The following is a 17,109-nucleotide window of genomic DNA, read 5'->3' as shown; positions in this document are numbered from 1 at the left end:
TCGAAGGCATTAGTGGTCTTAATTTCGGCTTGCTTCATAAGGGTTAACTTCGCTGCACCCTTGTGGACAAGTGTCCAACCTTCAGCCTTTTTCTCTCTCTCCTGCAACATCTCCCTCATTTGTGACTTCTCCTGCCTGAGAATTTGTAACTCCCGCTTCAGTTTGAGAAGTTCCATCTTTAATTCAAGGTACTCCTTTTCAATACCTGCAGTGGGGACACAACTCTCCGCAGAGGAAGCCACATGCACAATTTCACACAAAGTAGCACAGCACTATCACGGGTCATTATGGGTCACTACAACACACTAGCACAACACTATCATGGATCACTAGCACAGCACTATCACAGGTCACTACAACACACTAACACAACACTATCACAGGTCACTAAAACACACTAGCACAACACTATCAAGGTCACTAGCACAACACTATCACAGGGACATCTGAGGAGGCTCTCCCTGCTTCCAGACACTCCAATTAAAACTGGCAAGAAAAAGTGAGAAAAACCACCATGCAGCATGGAAAAACTGATATGGAAATTTCAAAGGAAAGACTGAAAAGGAAAAGCTACATTCTATAGTACTATATTCTGTAAGCTACCTGTATGAATAACCTGAAAGAGAAAGTAGTAAAGTAACATGACTAATCAAATAAATGACTAACGCATGACACTATGTACTAGTACGCTAAGTTAACGGGGCGTCTGCGGACACAGCATGGAAATTGCACAGTGCACAGTGTCGATGTTCAGGGGTGGTGCAGCAGCCTTGCCTGGCGCTATTAAGGTAGGCAGCAGTCAATCAGGCCCCAGCTTTGTTCATTCAACTGAGACTAGGAACTATCCCATGTGGGACAAGCACATAAATCACACCCTGAAACAGTGACCCTGAGAGTGCTAAGGGTGCAGTGCATGTGGATGGTGAACTGATTGAATTCTTATATTTGAAGGTTGGATTGTAACAGGGATGTGTCATATCTCCATGGTTGTTCAATCTGTATCTGGTTGGGATTATAGAAGAAATACAAGGTAGGGCAGTGGATGTTGGAGCCACCCTAGTGAGAGAGGGTATTGTTTGGAAACTCCTTGTACTGTTTATTGCAGATGATACTGTATTATGAAGTGAAGATGAAGGGGAGCTGCAAGGCTTGGTGAATGAGTTTGGGAGAGTGTGTAAGAAACGGAATCTAAAGGTGAATGTAGGGAAGAGTAAAGTGTTGGTCTTTGAGAGAGGTGAAGTCAGTGAATGTACAGTGAGATTGGATGGGGAGGAAATGGAGAATGTGAATGCATTTCAGTACTTGGGTAGTGTGATGAGTAAGGATGGAAGTTTAGAGGGTGATGTGCTTGAAAGGGTGCAGCTGGGAAGAAAGGTTGCTGGTTCCTTGAAAGCAGTGATAAGAAACAGGGATATGAACATGGAAGTGTAAAAGCTGCTACATGACAGTATTGTGATACCAACTCTAACGTATGGAAGTGAAGCTTGGACGTTGCTGGAGGGAGAGAAGTCAAGAGTGAGAGCAGTGGAAATGAGTTATTTGAGAGGAGCCTGTGGAGTCACATGGAGAGACAGGCTGACAAATGAGGAAGTGAAGGAATATTGTGGTGTGGATGTGGAGGTTATAGGATGTGTTAGGAGAAACACATTAAGGTGGTTTGGCCATGTGGAGAGGATGGGGAGTGAGAGACTGATGAGGAGAGTATGTGGATGAGGTGGAAGGGGGGAGAGGGAGAGGGAGGCAAAGGATGAGATGAAGGGATGGAGTGGAGAGGTATATGAGAGAGGGGGTGTGTGACTTTGGAGCAGGGCAGTGAAATGGCTGGAGAAAGAGCGACATGGAGGCGATTTGTTTGTGGCCACCCCTAACGGGATTAAGAAGTCTGGGAATAGATAGATAGATATGATGATTCTTTTGTCTTTTTATATTGACACAGATCGCATGATTAACTCACATGAATAAGAGTAATGGAGCAGAATCAGAAATAAATTGGTAAGTCTGCTGGTGTGGGCCTGGTTGTGGTAGTAAGGGTTGGAAATGAATAAATAATGCAGGATGGCTCAGTCTGCTGGTGCGGGCGTAGTTGTGGTAGTAAGGATTGGAAATGAATAAATAATGCAGGATGGCTCAGTCTGCTGGTGTGGGCGTTGCTGTGGTAGTAAGGGTTGGATATGAATAAATAATGCAGGATGGCCCAGTCTTCTGGTGTGGGCGTGGATGTGGTAGTGAGAGTTGAAAACGAATAAATATTGCAGGATGGTTTAGTCTGTTCGTGTAGGCGTGGGTGAAGTAGAAAAGATAAAGAGAAAAACAATATTTATTACTATAGTTCCTTAACGCTAACTTGGCACAAATTTTTGTAACAGAAGAGGACAGCAAGATGCAATAAACAAAATAAATCGCTTAGGAAACGGTGTTAGGGATATTAAGGAAGAGGGTGTGGTAATGTTTTGTGGGGATGATTTTATGTGCATATACTCCTTTTACCTTAATTTGACACAGATTTTCATCTTTTTGCAGCTAATTTCACGTAGCTCAATGGCTGAAAAAGACAATGCTACGGTTCTACATCCTTTCCATAGCACTTCTTCGTGAGTAACATTATATTCTACAGTTCTGTTAATATAATACATCCTTTCCATAGCACTTCTTCGTAACATTATATTGTACAATACTGTTAATATAATACATCCTTTCCATAGCACTTCTTTGTAATCATATTGTAGTGTTAATACAATACATCCTTTCCATAGCACTTCTTTGTGAGTAACATTATGTTGTACAATACTGTAAATATAATACATCCTTTCCATAGCACTTCTTTGTGTCAAACATCATATTGTAGTGTTAATACAATACATCCTTTCCTTAGTACTTCTTCGTGAGTAACATTATATTCTAGTGTTAATATAAAAATCCATTCCATAGCACTTCTTCGTGACTAACATCATATTCAGTTGTTAACATAATACATCATTTCCATAGCACTTCTTCGTGACTAGCATCATATTCCAGTGTTAATATAATACATCCTTTCCATTGAACTTCGTGACTACCAGCATATTCTAGTTTAAAATTAATAAATCCTTTCCATTGCACTTCTTCGTGACTAGCATGATACTCTAGTGTTAATATGACAACTCAACATTTAAGGTAGAGGTGGCAATTTAAGGCCAGCTTAAAGCAAAGCTCCCTTACACCTCTTCAGGTCGTTTCACACCGGATGTGGTGCTAACTGCCCTGCGGTCGTACGCTGGCAATGCTTAAGATGCGACTTGTACACAGGAAGCTACGTCAGCGAGTTACGTTGCGGATGTTGCGATGATTTGTATCACTGGAGCCATGGACAACAGTACCGAGTGGTCTTATGTGGGGGAGGAGGAGGAGGAGGAGCTGTTATTGCTCACCCTAGCCATTACCAAGAAAATGAAAAAGAAATGGTTAAGAGACGAATGTTTAAAGATTAAAGCTGGGCGATTGCCATCGCCTTTTTCAAGACCTTTCAGGTGATCAGGAAGAATTCAGGCATTATTTTAGAATGTCTCCCACTAAGTTGAATGAAGTCTTACCAGTGACTGAACGAGACATCCAGAAACAAAACACAAACCACAGGCAGTCCCTAAGTGTGAAGGACAGGCAGTCCCTAAGTATGAAGGACAGGCAGTCCCTAAGTGTGAAGGACAGGCAGTCCCTAAGTGTGAAGGACAGGCAGTCCCTAAGTGTGAAGGACACACTGGCAGACTGTGGCAACTCACTCCTCAAGCACTCTAGTGCACATGCGTGACGCAAGCTGTGTGGAGAAACATCGCGGCGACGGCGGCGATCAGGAAAGCTATGCAAGCGACGTCACACGCGACCGTGACATAGCATCGCATCCAGTCTGAACAGCCTCACTCAAAACAACACAAGCAATTGAAAGCCACGCCGCTTCCCACCCGCAGCATAGCTAGCATTGCTTCCCGTGTGAAACGGCCTTTCCTTAGCGATTTATTTTTGGGTATAGGTGGTTAATATTCTTTTGTACATTATTAGGGAAGAGTATGGCGAAAGTGGAAGGATTCATGTAGCACAGAATAGGACAGTAAGGTGTAATTAACAAAATAAATCACTTAGGAATAGGTGTTAGGGGAATACGGACTGAAGAGTATAGTTACGATATATTTTCTGTCTGTCCTCAAAGCTCAATAAAAAAAATGAGAGAGAGAGAGACAGAGAGAGAGAGAGAGTGCGTACAATACGTACCACATGCAATCAAGGTGCAAAATGTAACGCCTGTGTCCGTGCACCCACACCAGTTACAGTCAATCTTGAACTGCGAGCCCGGCACACACGTAGCACCAGGGGGCAATCCCTCGAAGGGGTCATCATCGACTGAAAGGAGGATGGTACGCAGTTAGACAGAAAGGTTTGGTTAGGCAGTGTTAGTACGAGCAAATGAGCGAAGCGAGCGTCCTATTATTACTCCTAGTTAAGTCTGGAAATGCAACGCCCGACCCAACTCGACCGTCACTGTAAGCAGAAGCTAATGATGATGATAATAATAATAATAATAATAATAATAATAATAATAATAATCTGTGGTAGGTAGGGCGCTCACCGGCCACTCACTTGATGTAGTGCTTCTCTCGGGTATCTGCCCTTTTCTCTCCTCCATCCTTCTTTCCTTCCATCCGGGGGCACGGTGGCTCAGTGGTAGAGGATCAGGCTCGTAATCGGGGGATTGCAACTTCCAGCCTCGCCCGAGACTTCCGTGCCGGGAGTGGTAGCGCGCTCCTGTAACCTAGCGGGGCTATATGGCCATAGTTGCCTAGCTCGGGGATTAAATCCCATTCCTTCCATCCTATTCTGTCTTTTTTTCCTTCATTCTTTCCTTGTCCTTCTGGCTAGGGGTGACTTTACACTCCCTCTTCTCTCTATCCTTCATTCCTTCCTCTTCCTTCTGCCTGTGGGTGACTCTACACTGAGTGACAAGCCAAATGGTTTCCTGTACACCAGGAAACCATTTACTAAGGTGGGTGGTAACCATATAACCAAATTTTGGCGCTTGGTGATTTAGTGTGTAATTACGCCGCTCCAATCGGATTGAGCCAGTGAAGGTTTATATCCAAGGGGTGGCTGGGGATTATTGGTCCAGTAATGCCACTTAGGGATGAGTGAGGCTGGTCACCGTCATCTTCAATGTCAGGACCAACTTGCCTAGCCCCGGGCTCCTACGCTTCTCATGGGGCAATGTAGGATTGGATGATGAATAATAAATGAATGATAATAATAATAATAATAATAATCATCATCATGATCATCATCATCATCATCATTATCATCATATTCATCCAATCCTACGTTGCCCCATGAGGAGCGTAGGAGCCTGGGGCTAGGCAAGTTGGTCCTGACATTTAAAATGACCAGCCTCACTCATCCCTGAATGGTATTTTACATTTGCCTTTACCGAGGTGCCGGTCATGTGACGTTAGCGGCCATGGAGCGCCACCTTCCTCTATCCTCAGCTGTCCTGATTAACTCCACATTGCTGATTCTTTCTTGTAAATCGCGTCTTATACAATCCATATACTTTAATCATTGTCTTCCTCCTGCTCTTCTTCCCCTATTCTTCCAGGTAAACAGTCATTTTCAAGTTCTTTTACTCTTATAACTTGTCCCCAAAATTCCATCTGTCTTTTCCTTATAGTCTTCATCATTTCTCTTCCACTCCTGCCCTTCTCAGAACGTCTTCATTTGTTACTTTTTCTGTCCATGATATTCGCATCATTCTTCTCAAAAACCATACCTCAACTGCTTGTAATCTCTCTCATTTTCTTCTTTACACTCCACGTTTCGCACCCGTATAATAGCGTTGACCAGACAAAACATTTCAACACTCTTATTCGTGTCCTCATATCCATAGTTATGTTAGTTAAAATTTTTCTTATTCGTCCGAAAGATCCTTTAGAGATAGCAATTCTTCTTATAATTTCCTTACGTGACCAATAATCCTCAACCATCCCTTGGATATAAACCTTCACCTGCTCAATCTGATTGAAGCGCCGTCATTGCCCACTAAACCACCAGGCGCCAAAATTTGGTTATATGGTTACCAACCAGCGTAGTAAATGGTTTCATGATGTACAAGAAACTATTTGGCTTGTCATTCAGTGTAGATTCACTCACAGGCAGAAGGAAGAAGAATGAATGAAGTAAAGAAAAACGGAAGAGGCAGTGTAAAGTCACCTGTATGAAGAAGGACGAGGAAAGAATGAAGGAAAGTGAGACAGAAGAGGATGAAGGGAAAGAAAGATGAAGAGGAGGAAAGGGCAGACACTAGAGAGCAGCACTACATTGAATGAGTGGATGGTGAGCGTCCCCAGCTATAATAATAAATAACAATAATAATAATAATAACAATAATAATAATAATAATAATGATGATGATGATGATAATGATAATGAAAATCCTCATCCTCATCATCCGGACCTCCAGTCCCACCCTAGGGCGGGGTGAGGAGTAGCGATGTCCAGACAGCCCAAATATGCCCAGTCCAATGGGCCACGCTTCCATTCATTCATCATTCAAGCCCCCGGAATCCTGGCTCTATCGGATACACAAAAAACATTCACCACGTTTTGTAGCTTCACATAAACGTATCCGATAGAGTCAATCCAGACGCTGTCAAGTTAAGAAGGGGTGCCAATTCCCTGATGATGCACTTCTCACAATATTCATCCAGCCAGCTCGATCACTTCTCAGTTCCCTAGCCTCACTGACTTCCAAACCTCTCTTCCTCACACACCCATCCACCATATCCCTCCACCTTCTCCTTGGCATACCTCACCTCCTCCCTCCTTCAAATTCGCTCATATTCCTTTTTCACCACTCTACAGTATTGTTACCCATTTTCTTAACATGATCATACCATCTCAGTACACTCTCCTCGATTCTGATGTCCACCAGCTTCCTCACTCCACATCTTTCATGGAATACATTATTTCGTATCCTATCCACCCTCTGTACTCCACATATATTCCTCAGCAGTCCCATCTCCACTGCTCTTACTCTTGACTTTTCATTTTCGTGCCACACCATAGTCTCACATCTAAACGTTAAAGTTGGCACTAACACACCTTCATGAAAGCCTCGTACAGCTGCAACACTCAAGTCCCTGTTTCTTATCAAGGCCTTCATTGCACCAGCTACTTTTCTTTCTTGTGTCACTCTACTTTCAAATTCTTTTGCACATTTTCCTCTCTTCTCTATCAATGTACCCAGGTATTTAAACTCTCTCATCAATTCCAGTCCCCATTCACAGTAACATCACACGGGGAGTCACCTTCTCTCTCAATAACCATCATTTTACTCTTATCTATATTTACTCTCAAGGCACGACGCTCACAGACATCAGCAAAACTTTGCACTAGCCTACCAAGTTCTTGTCCGGTATTTGCAAGCAGTACTGCATCACCAGCAACACAACAAATTTGAGATATTCCATCCATTTCCATTCATTACCAATGTCATCCCTCTCCCCATTACCCGTGTTTTACTTCTCTCACCACCACATCCATATATATATATATATATATATATATATATATATATATATATATATATATATATATATATATATATATATATATATTTATATATATATATAATATATATATATACTGATATATATATATATATATATATATATATATATATATATATATATATATATATATATATATATGCACAAAACTTTGCACAATCCTTCTCTGCCCACTTTGTTGTATGCTTTTTCCAGATCCATGAATGCCATAAACACCTGACGGACATTCTCACAAGCCTTCTCTGCTATCTGTCTCACTGCAAATATTTGATCCATACATCCTCTGCCACTCCAAAAGCCACCCTGTTCTTCACTCACTAGGACTGATAATATCTCTCTTACTTTCTCTATAATATTTTTTCCATATATCTTCCCTACCACACTCAATAAACTTATGCCATGATAATTCTTGCACTCACTTCGCTCACCTTTATTTTTGTACAGGGTACAATCACAGCCTTTTTCCACTCTGCCGGCACAGTTTCACTCATCCATGCCTTCCTACAAATCTCCAACAAGAACTTCATTCCACTCTCTCCACTACACTTAAGCATCTCTGCAATACACCTCATCAACCCCAGCGGCTTTCCTATTTTTCAGCTGCTTCACAGCACCCTTCACCTGTGCGTGTGTCACGTCTCTTGGCACTGCATTCCTTCTTTGCACCCCCCCCCCAAACCAATCATGTTTACAGCTGCTCTGTTCTCTATATCCTCATTCATCAGGCTTTCAAAATATTCTTTCCATCTGGTCCTTACTTCATCCCCATGGGTTAATCTACCACCTACATCCTTCACACCATCACATTAAATTTTCTTTCCGACTCACTTCTACATTTCCGCAACTCTTTCCAGAGTAACTTCCTATTTTCAGAGTAGTTTGCATTCATTTTTCTTCATAGGTCATCATTTACCTCCTTCTTTTTCCTCTTCACTAGTCTCTTTACGTGCTTCTTGCTCTCAGGATATTCAGTTCTTATTTCAACTGAACCCCTGTCCTGTAACCACTTTAGCCACTTCCTCTTTTCCTCCACCGCTCTCTTAATCGCATCATCCCACCATGCCGTACCTTTCTTCTTTGTTGTTACTCTTGCCGTACCATACACCGATTTAGCATTCCTAACTAAGCAATCCCTATATGCATTCCACAAGCTGTCCACATCCATTGAATTCCAATTCACTGATTCTAACTCCTCCTCTTCTTTGGTAATGTATTCATCTGCCATTTCTTTGATCCTCAGCTTCTCGACATTCCGTCTTACTCCCTGACTGCTCCTCTCTCTCTTGATCCACCTCACTCCTCTCAGCTAGATCTTGCATACCACAATCATATGATCTGACAGACCTCCACATCGTCCTCTCACAGCCCTCGTATCAGCAACCATTCCCATCACCGACTTCTCTACGAGCACGTAATCAATCAGGCTTCGTTCAAAACGATCCCCGTTCCCTCTATACCATGTATATTTATGTGCATCTTTGTGTTGGAAATACAAGTTACAAATGCACAACCTCCTCTCCTGACACATATCCTTTAGTCGCCTCCCTTATAATAATAATAATAATAATAATAATAACAAAAACAACAGCAACAACAACAACAACAACAACAACAATAATAATAATAAATAATAATAATAATAATAATAATAACCATAACTAGAGGCCCCCAAAAGAGGGGAATCACATCAGCCGCGAGCCGATACATATCTAACGTGGTTCGAAATTTGACCTGACCTACTTTCACCAATTTCGAACTCCTAGATTTTCATTCGTAAAACTTTGTGATATCTTGATTGTTTGCGATGTTATTGTGGAAACAGACACACAAACCCTGATTTACATTCACCAAATTCGAACTCGTGGGAGATTTTCATCCCTACTACACACATGTAAAATTTTGCAATGATATCTTTAGCTGCTGCGAAGTTACCGTGCTTACAGGTACACACACAGACAGACAGACAAATTGAAAGCAATGCAAGCTTCGCTATCGCGGCTGGTAATACTTAGTAGGAGTAAATGCAGCGTTCAAGCCATGTTTACTCTCAGTTAAGTTTGGAAATAAGTGGCCTGACCAAACCCGACCGTCAGGCTAACCAGAGGGTAATAACTGTACTCCTATGTGAAGTAGACTTGACATTCTTTCTGCATGTGATACTTTGAGTCAGTAAAATTTTTTTCAACTACAAACTCATCCATAAAGGCGTGGCAACCCCTTGGAATCTCCAGTTTTCCAAGGCAGTGTTCGGCTCTAATAGGTGAACGTCTCAATTACCACATCAGATAAGATTTTCCGTCATAATACTGAGTTTTTTTTACATCAACTCTAGCAGTTTAATATCGGAGATTCTGCCTATAACCTCATATCACAGGGAAATTGATAGAACATGACGTTCGCTCGCTCGTCACGCGCTCACAATGCAAACTTTACTGGTAATTACAATTATTATTATTAATATTATTATTATTATTATTATTATTATTATTATTACTCACGTGGGCAGGCGGACACAAGGCCCATCATCACCACCAACGCCAAGACGCTCCCGTGTAACCCCTTCATCACCAGTAATGGTAGTAGTTGTGGTGGTAGTGGTTGTGGTGGTAGTAGCAATGGTGGTAGTGGTAGTGGTAGGGAATGACTAACCTCTCCTCATCCCAACACCTGGTATACTGTATGTACACCACCCATACACGCCACACCTACACCAGTTGCCGTCGCTCGCCACTCACTTTATCACTCACCATGAAGGCTGCCTTACTTAACAAAAAAAGAATCTCCTTCACGCCGCCTTACACAATAATTATTTAAATATTTTCAAAACATGTAACAACGTAAAAGTGAGAAATGTGGAGCCGAAGAAAAGGAGGAAATGAAATATATATATATATATATATATATATATATATATATATATATATATATATATATATATATATATATATATATATATATGTGGGGGGGGGAAAGAAGGAACCAAAGGCAATGAGCCCGCAAAACTGTTCCTTCCAAGAGAAAAACAAAATACAAGACAGAGCCAAATTCAAGATCCATTCATTTCGAGATGCCTGGACACACTGCATTTGAAAGACTGGAGATCATAGGAAGCAGGAAATACAGAGGGAGACAGTTCCAGAGTTGACCTGTTGCATAAATGAAGGACTGGGAGTAACGGTTAACTCTTGCATTAGAGAGTTGGACAGAAAAGGGGTGACAGTTTGCTACTAGACGGGTGCTACGCGCCCGTCGTAGAAGTGGAGGAATGCATGCAGACAGTTCAGAGGAACAGTGACCATTGAAGTAGCGATAGAAAAGAGATAAAGATGCAACAACTGCGGTGAAGAGACAGAGGTTGAAGGGAGTCAGTAAGAGGGGGAGAGTTAATGAGACGGAAAGCCTTTGACTCCACCTTATTCGGAAGAGTTGTATGTGGGGAGCCTCCCCACACATGAGAGTTGTACTCCACACAGGGGCGGATAAAACCCCTGTATAGAGTCAACAATTGTGCAGGGGCAAAGAAGGAACGGAGTCGGCTTAGCACACCTAATCTTTTGGAAACAGATTTTAAAAGAGATGTAATGTGATCTTTCCAAGACAAGTCCCGAGCAAATGAAACCCCAAGCATGTTCAACGATGATGCAGGATTAAGTTGAGTATTATTAAACATAAGTGGGTATACCTGTGGAAGATTTTGTCGGGTTGATAGGTGCAAAAACTAAGTCTTTGATGCATTAAAAACAACCAGATTATTTTTATCCCAGTCAGAGATCCGAGCCAAGTCAGACATTAGGTTTGCCATAGCCTCATCCCTTGCCTGTTGAAGTAACTGCTGAGATGGACGTTGTGGGAATCGAATGGAAAGGTGAAGGGTGGAGTCATCAGCTTATGAGTGGATAGGGTTAGATGTACAGCTTAGAAGGTCATTGATAAATCAAAGGAAGAGAGTTGGTGATAGGACAGAGCCCTGAGGAACACCACTGTTAATAGATCTAGGAGAAGAACGATAGCCGTCTACAACAGCTGCTATAGAACGACCAGAAAGGAAGCTAGAGATGAAGGCACAGATAGAAGGATAGAAACGTAAGAGGGCAGTTTGGAAATTAAAGATTTATGCCAGACTCGATCGAAACCCTTTGAGATGTCAAGTGCAATGGCAAAACTTTCGCCAAAGTCCCGAAAGGAGGATGACCAGGAGTCTGAAAGGTAGGTGAGAAGATCGCCTGTGGAGCGTCCCTGACGGAACCCGTACTGACGATCAGAAAGAAGGTTGTGATAGGAAAGATGCTTTAAAAGTTTTCTATTAAGAATAGACCAAAAAACTTTTGAGATACAGGATGTTAAAGCAATTGGACGATAGTTACAGGGTTGGGAATGGTCACCCTCCTTTGGGATTGGCTGAATGAGAGCAAACTTCCAGCAAGAAGGAAGTTGACAGACAAAGGCGAAAGAGTTTGCCTAGGCAGGTTGTAAGCACAGAAGCACAGTTCTTGAGGACAACAGGAGGGACCCCATCAGGCCCATATACCTTATTAGTACTGAGGCCAGCAATGGCAGAAAACACATCAGCTGAAGAAACTTTAATGTTAGCCATGAGGAAGTCAGAGGGGGGAAGTGATGGAGGAACAGCACCGGAATCATCTAAGGTGGAATCGGAGGAGAAAGTCTGAGCGAAGAGATCTGCTCTATCAGCAGAAGAAATAGCTACAGAGCCATCAGAGTAGAAAAGAGGAGGGAAGGATGATGAGGTAAAGTTGTTAGAAAGGTTTTTGGCAAGGTGCCAGAAGGAGCGAGAAGAGTTCGAGTTAGAGAGTTGAGAGCATTTTGTACGGATGAAATCATTTTTTGCAAAGCAAAGAACAGACTTAGCACGATTCCGGGCAGAAATGTATAAAAGATGTGATTCAGGGGTGGGTTGGCTCCAGTACCTTTTGTAGGCCCTTTCCTTGTTGCGGACAGCATTAGAACAAGCGTGATTAAACCAAGGCTTTCGTGCATTAGTCAAAGGATATGAGAAAGGAATGTATGCTTCCATGCCCGAGAGAATAACCTCCGTAATGCACAAGGCACACCCAGATGGCTCCCGGCCATGGAAGCAATAATCATTCCAGGGAAAATCAAAGAAGTACTGCCTGAGGGCCTCCCAATCTGCAGCTCCAAAGTGTCAGAGATGAAGGTCCGCAGGCCGCACCGGAGTGATAGGACAGGTTAAGGTGTTAAGGTTGTGATCAGAGGAGCCCAATGGAGAGAAAAGATTAACAGTGTAAGCAGAAGGATTAGTTGTAAGGAAGAGATCAAGTATGTTGGAGCTCTCTCCAAGGCGGTCAGGGATACGGGTAGGGTGCTGTACAAGCTGCTCTAGGTCATTAAGGATAGAAAAGGTGTAGGCTTGTTCACCAGGTGGATCAGTGAAAGGAGAGGAGAGCCAAAGGTGGTGGTGAACATTGATATCTCCAAGAATGGAGATTTCAGAGAAAGGAGAAATGGATAGAATGTGTTCCATCGTAGAAGTAAGATAGTCAAAGAATTTTTGATAAACAGCACAGATATACTGTATTTAGTCAGAGAATGACAGGAAAGCCGAAGCCAGAGTGTAGAGAATTCAGAAGAATCGAGTTCAGGAACACGAGAGCAAGATAAGTTGTTGCGTATATATACACAACAGCCACCTTTGGCTTTGAAATGAGTATAGAGAAAGTAGGAGGATACAGGAAAGGGTTTGCTGTCAGTTGCCTCAGACAGCTGAGTCTCAATTAGGAAAAGAAGGTGAGGTTTAGAGAAGGAGAGGTGGTGCTCAACAGAGTGAAAGTTAGAGGAAAGGCCACGAATGTTGCAGAAGAAGAAGAGAGTCAGGCAGTGGTTCCAGGCACCTTGAGTCGTCACCGCGAGAGGGGCTGAAGGTGGGGGCATTTATGGTCCCCCCCCCCAGGGGACTCCGAGGCTATGCTATTTGATGCCATTTTTTCTGAAAATTTTGAAAAGGAAGTGTGGTGTGTACTGTGCATGTAGTTTTGTGTTGATAGTTGGAGAAACTTGTATTGGAGAGTATGCTGGTCTACTCTCTGTGTTACTGAGACACTGAAAAAGTTCAGCAAAGGGGGATGGTCGGGACCTAGTCCCGAGGGCTGATGAAATGGGAGCTCCAGCTCTCCATGTCATCAGCTTTCCATCCACCTTGGGAGCACTGCCCTGCTCGACTGGTGCTACAGTCTACTCCTCAGAAATATATATATATATATATATATATATATATATATATATATATATATATATATATATATATATATATATATGAAAGTCATACAAGTATATGCACCAACTTCTCAAAGCCCAGATGACAGAAATAGAAACAGTCTATGATGACATCTCCCAGATTATGGAAGAAGAAAAGACAACATATACTATACTCATGGGAGACTTCAATCCAAAAGTTGGGAAGTCAAAAATGGAAAAGCATGTATGGGAAAATTTGGAGTGGGAATGAAAGAGGAGAAATGCTGGTACATTTTGCTGAAATGTTTAACATGAGAATAATGAACACATTCTTCCACAAAAGAACAGGAAGAAAGTGGACCTGGGGAAGCCCAAATGGAGAAACAAAGAATGAAATCGACTTCATTATAGCAGATAAGAATACCACGATCACAAATGTCACAGTTATCAACAAAGTAAATATAGGTAGTGATCATATAATGGTGGGTTGCACAGCCAGATTCAACTTCAGAAATGAAAGAAGAAATGATTAAAGATAAAAAGATATGCCCAATAATTGTAAACGAAAAAAAAGCAGCCTTTCAGTTGGAAAAAAGGAACAGATTTCAGGCTCTAAGTATATATATCATCATCATTATCATCATCAGCCATAACTAGTCCACTGCTGAACAAAGGCCTCCCCCAACCTTTTCCACGAATTCCTTGACTGAGCCAATCTTTGCCACGTTTTCCCTGCAAATTTCTCCATCTCATCTCTCCATCTTCTGTCTGCCCTTTTTCTACTATGCTTACATTCTCTTGGTGTCCAGTCAGTCAGCCTCTTGCTCCATCGGCTATCCCTTATTCTTGCTATATGGCCTGCCCACCTCCATTTCTGTTCTTTTATAACGTCTATAATATCTTTGACTTCAGTCTGCTCTCTCACCCAAGTTGATCTTTTCCTGTCTCTTAAAGATATTCCCAACACTGACCTTTCCATTGCTCTCTGAGAACGGATTAATTTATCTTCCAATGATTTTGTCAGTTTCCAGGTCTCACAACCATACGTCATAGCTGGAATTATGCATTCGGTATATATTTTTCGTTTCATACAAACTGGCAAGCTACTTTTCATAATGTCTCTTTGTTTACCGAAAGCTTTCCAGCCAATTGTAATGGGTCTTTTTATTTCGCTATCATGATCTTTTGTTAATTTTAGTACTTGTCCCAAGTAGTTGTACTCAACTTCTTCAAGAATTTAATCGCTTATTCTGATGACGCTCTTTGGTGTTTGTGGATTAAACATTATTTTAGTTTTACTCCGGTTCATCTTCAGTCCTAATTTCAGACTTTCTCTATTCAGATCATTTAACATTTCTTGCAATGCCTCCGCTGTTTCTGAGATTAGGACAATGTCATCTGCAAATCTTAAATGGTTTAGCTTTTCTCCATCAATGTTCACTCCTTTGTTTTCCCAGTCTAGCTCTCTGAAAATACTTTCTAGGCATGCTGTATATAATTTTGGTGAAATTGTATCTCCCTGACGCACGCCTTTCTCAATCTTAATTTTTTCCGAGTCCTTATGTAATTTAACTGTAACAGTTCCCTCTTTATATATGTTTTCGAGCAGGTTTACAATGTTCTCACTCACTCCTTGATCTCGCAATGAATTTATAATTGCTATGTGCTCCACTGAGTCGAAAGCCTTTTCGTAATCAACAAAACCTAGGCAAAGTGGTTTATTATATTCTATAGTTTTCTCAATTAGCTGGTTCATTGTATGTAGATGATCAATGGTCGAATACCCGCTTCGGAATCCTGCCTGTTCAGGAGGTTGGTTTTCCTCCAAAATTTTTGTTATTCTGTTCGTAAGGACTTTAGTGAAGAGTTTGTAAATGATTGATAATAAGCTAATGGGTCGATAGTTACTAAGATCGTTTTAGTCACCTTTTTTGTAAAATAACTATTGCATTGCACCATGTTTTGGTAATTTTCTTGTTTTATACAGTGGGTAATTAAGTGACCAAGCCTATTTTGAACTTCTACTCCTGCATCCAACAGTAAAACTGTTACTATTCCATCTTCTCCCGGAGCCTTCCTTCTTTTCATATTTTTAAGAGAAATATTTACTTCGTCTGGTGTTACCTCAGGTATTTCACTTGTGTCAACTGAAAAGTTAGCTATTGGTACTACTGTCTTTGATGTATACAGTTCTTTGTAAAATTCTTCAACTCTCTTCACCATCTTAGCTCTGCATTTAATGATTTCACTGTTTTTTTCTTTCAGTGATGTCATTTGTTGCTTTCCTAGTCCCATTTTGCTTCGGACCTGTTTCAGACTTTTTCCATTTTTGATGGTTTCTTTGATCTGATCCATGTTTCTCTTTCCATTTTCTTCTTTTTATCTTTTGTTGATAAGCTTATTTAATTCTGCTCGTTCTATTTCGTCTTGCTTTGTCTTTACCATCATTTCCTTTCGTTTTTTCATAAGCTCGAGTGTCTTTTCTGAATACTTCTTGGCTTTGGTTGTATTAGGTTTTCCTACCACCTCTGCTGATTCTCTTTGCACTTTATATATATATATATATATATATATATATATATATATATATATATATATATATATATATATATATATATATATATATATATATATATAGTTTACGCCGTGTGCCCTTTTTTCGGTAAGGGCTAAGGCGTTGCCCCTTGGTAGAGGACTTTGGTTTAGAAGCGTGTAGTACTTTAAGACCGGATGTCCTTCCTGATGTCCACCAGTGACCCCTGGGTGGACTCCAACATCCCACCCTTCGGTCAGGGCGGTCTGACCCACTGAGCCACCATGGTCAGGGCGGTCTGACCCACTGAGCCACCATGGTCAGGGCGGTCTGACCCACTGAGCCACCATGGTCAGGGCGGTCTGACCCACTGAGCCACCATGGTCAGGGCGGTCTCACCCACTGAGCCACCATGGTCAGGGCGGTCTCACCCACTGAGCCACCATGGTCAGGGCGGTCTCACCCACTGAGCCACCATGGTCAGGGCGGTCTCACCCACTGAGCCACCATGGTCAGGGCGGTCTCACCCACTGAGCCACCATGGTCAGGGCGGTCTCACCCACTGAGCCGCAATGCCCCTATTGACATGGGAGATGAAGAGGAATCAGTAGAACTGAGGGCACCTACTGTAACCCCAGGCCGGTCTGCCTTTGGTCATGTCGCCTCCAAATATATATAATATTATCCTTCAGTGGCGGATCCAGGGGGGGGGGAGGTGAGGGGCGGCCGCTCCCCTTCAGCTATGAGTGGCGACCCTAAGAGCTGATTATTATCAAATAT

General features: G+C 42.0%; 1 protein-coding gene across 4 annotated transcripts in view; it reads right to left on the bottom strand.

Moving 5' to 3' along the window:
* LOC145395437 (uncharacterized) overlaps nt 1-10,237 on the bottom strand; it is a 121,685-nt gene extending 111,448 nt beyond the window's left edge. For all 4 annotated transcript variants that reach the window (XM_080269039.1, XM_080269038.1, XM_080269040.1 and 1 more), the window contains exons 1-2: nt 10,082-10,237; nt 4,243-4,371 (exon numbers count right to left, since the gene is read on the bottom strand). In XM_080269039.1, coding sequence (XP_080125165.1) covers nt 4,243-4,371; nt 10,082-10,148 — 196 coding nt within the window. In that variant the 5' untranslated portion in view covers nt 10,149-10,237. The remainder of the gene's footprint in view (nt 1-4,242; nt 4,372-10,081) is intronic.
* Nucleotides 10,238-17,109: the final 6,872 nt, after the last annotated feature.

Source organism: Coenobita brevimanus, chromosome 31 (assembly GCF_032717465.1).
Source record: "Coenobita brevimanus isolate Jiangsu-jjx chromosome 31, ASM3271746v2, whole genome shotgun sequence".
Classification (NCBI taxonomy): Eukaryota; Metazoa; Arthropoda; class Malacostraca; order Decapoda; family Coenobitidae; genus Coenobita; species Coenobita brevimanus.
This window is presented reverse-complemented; position numbering and strand designations above follow the sequence as displayed.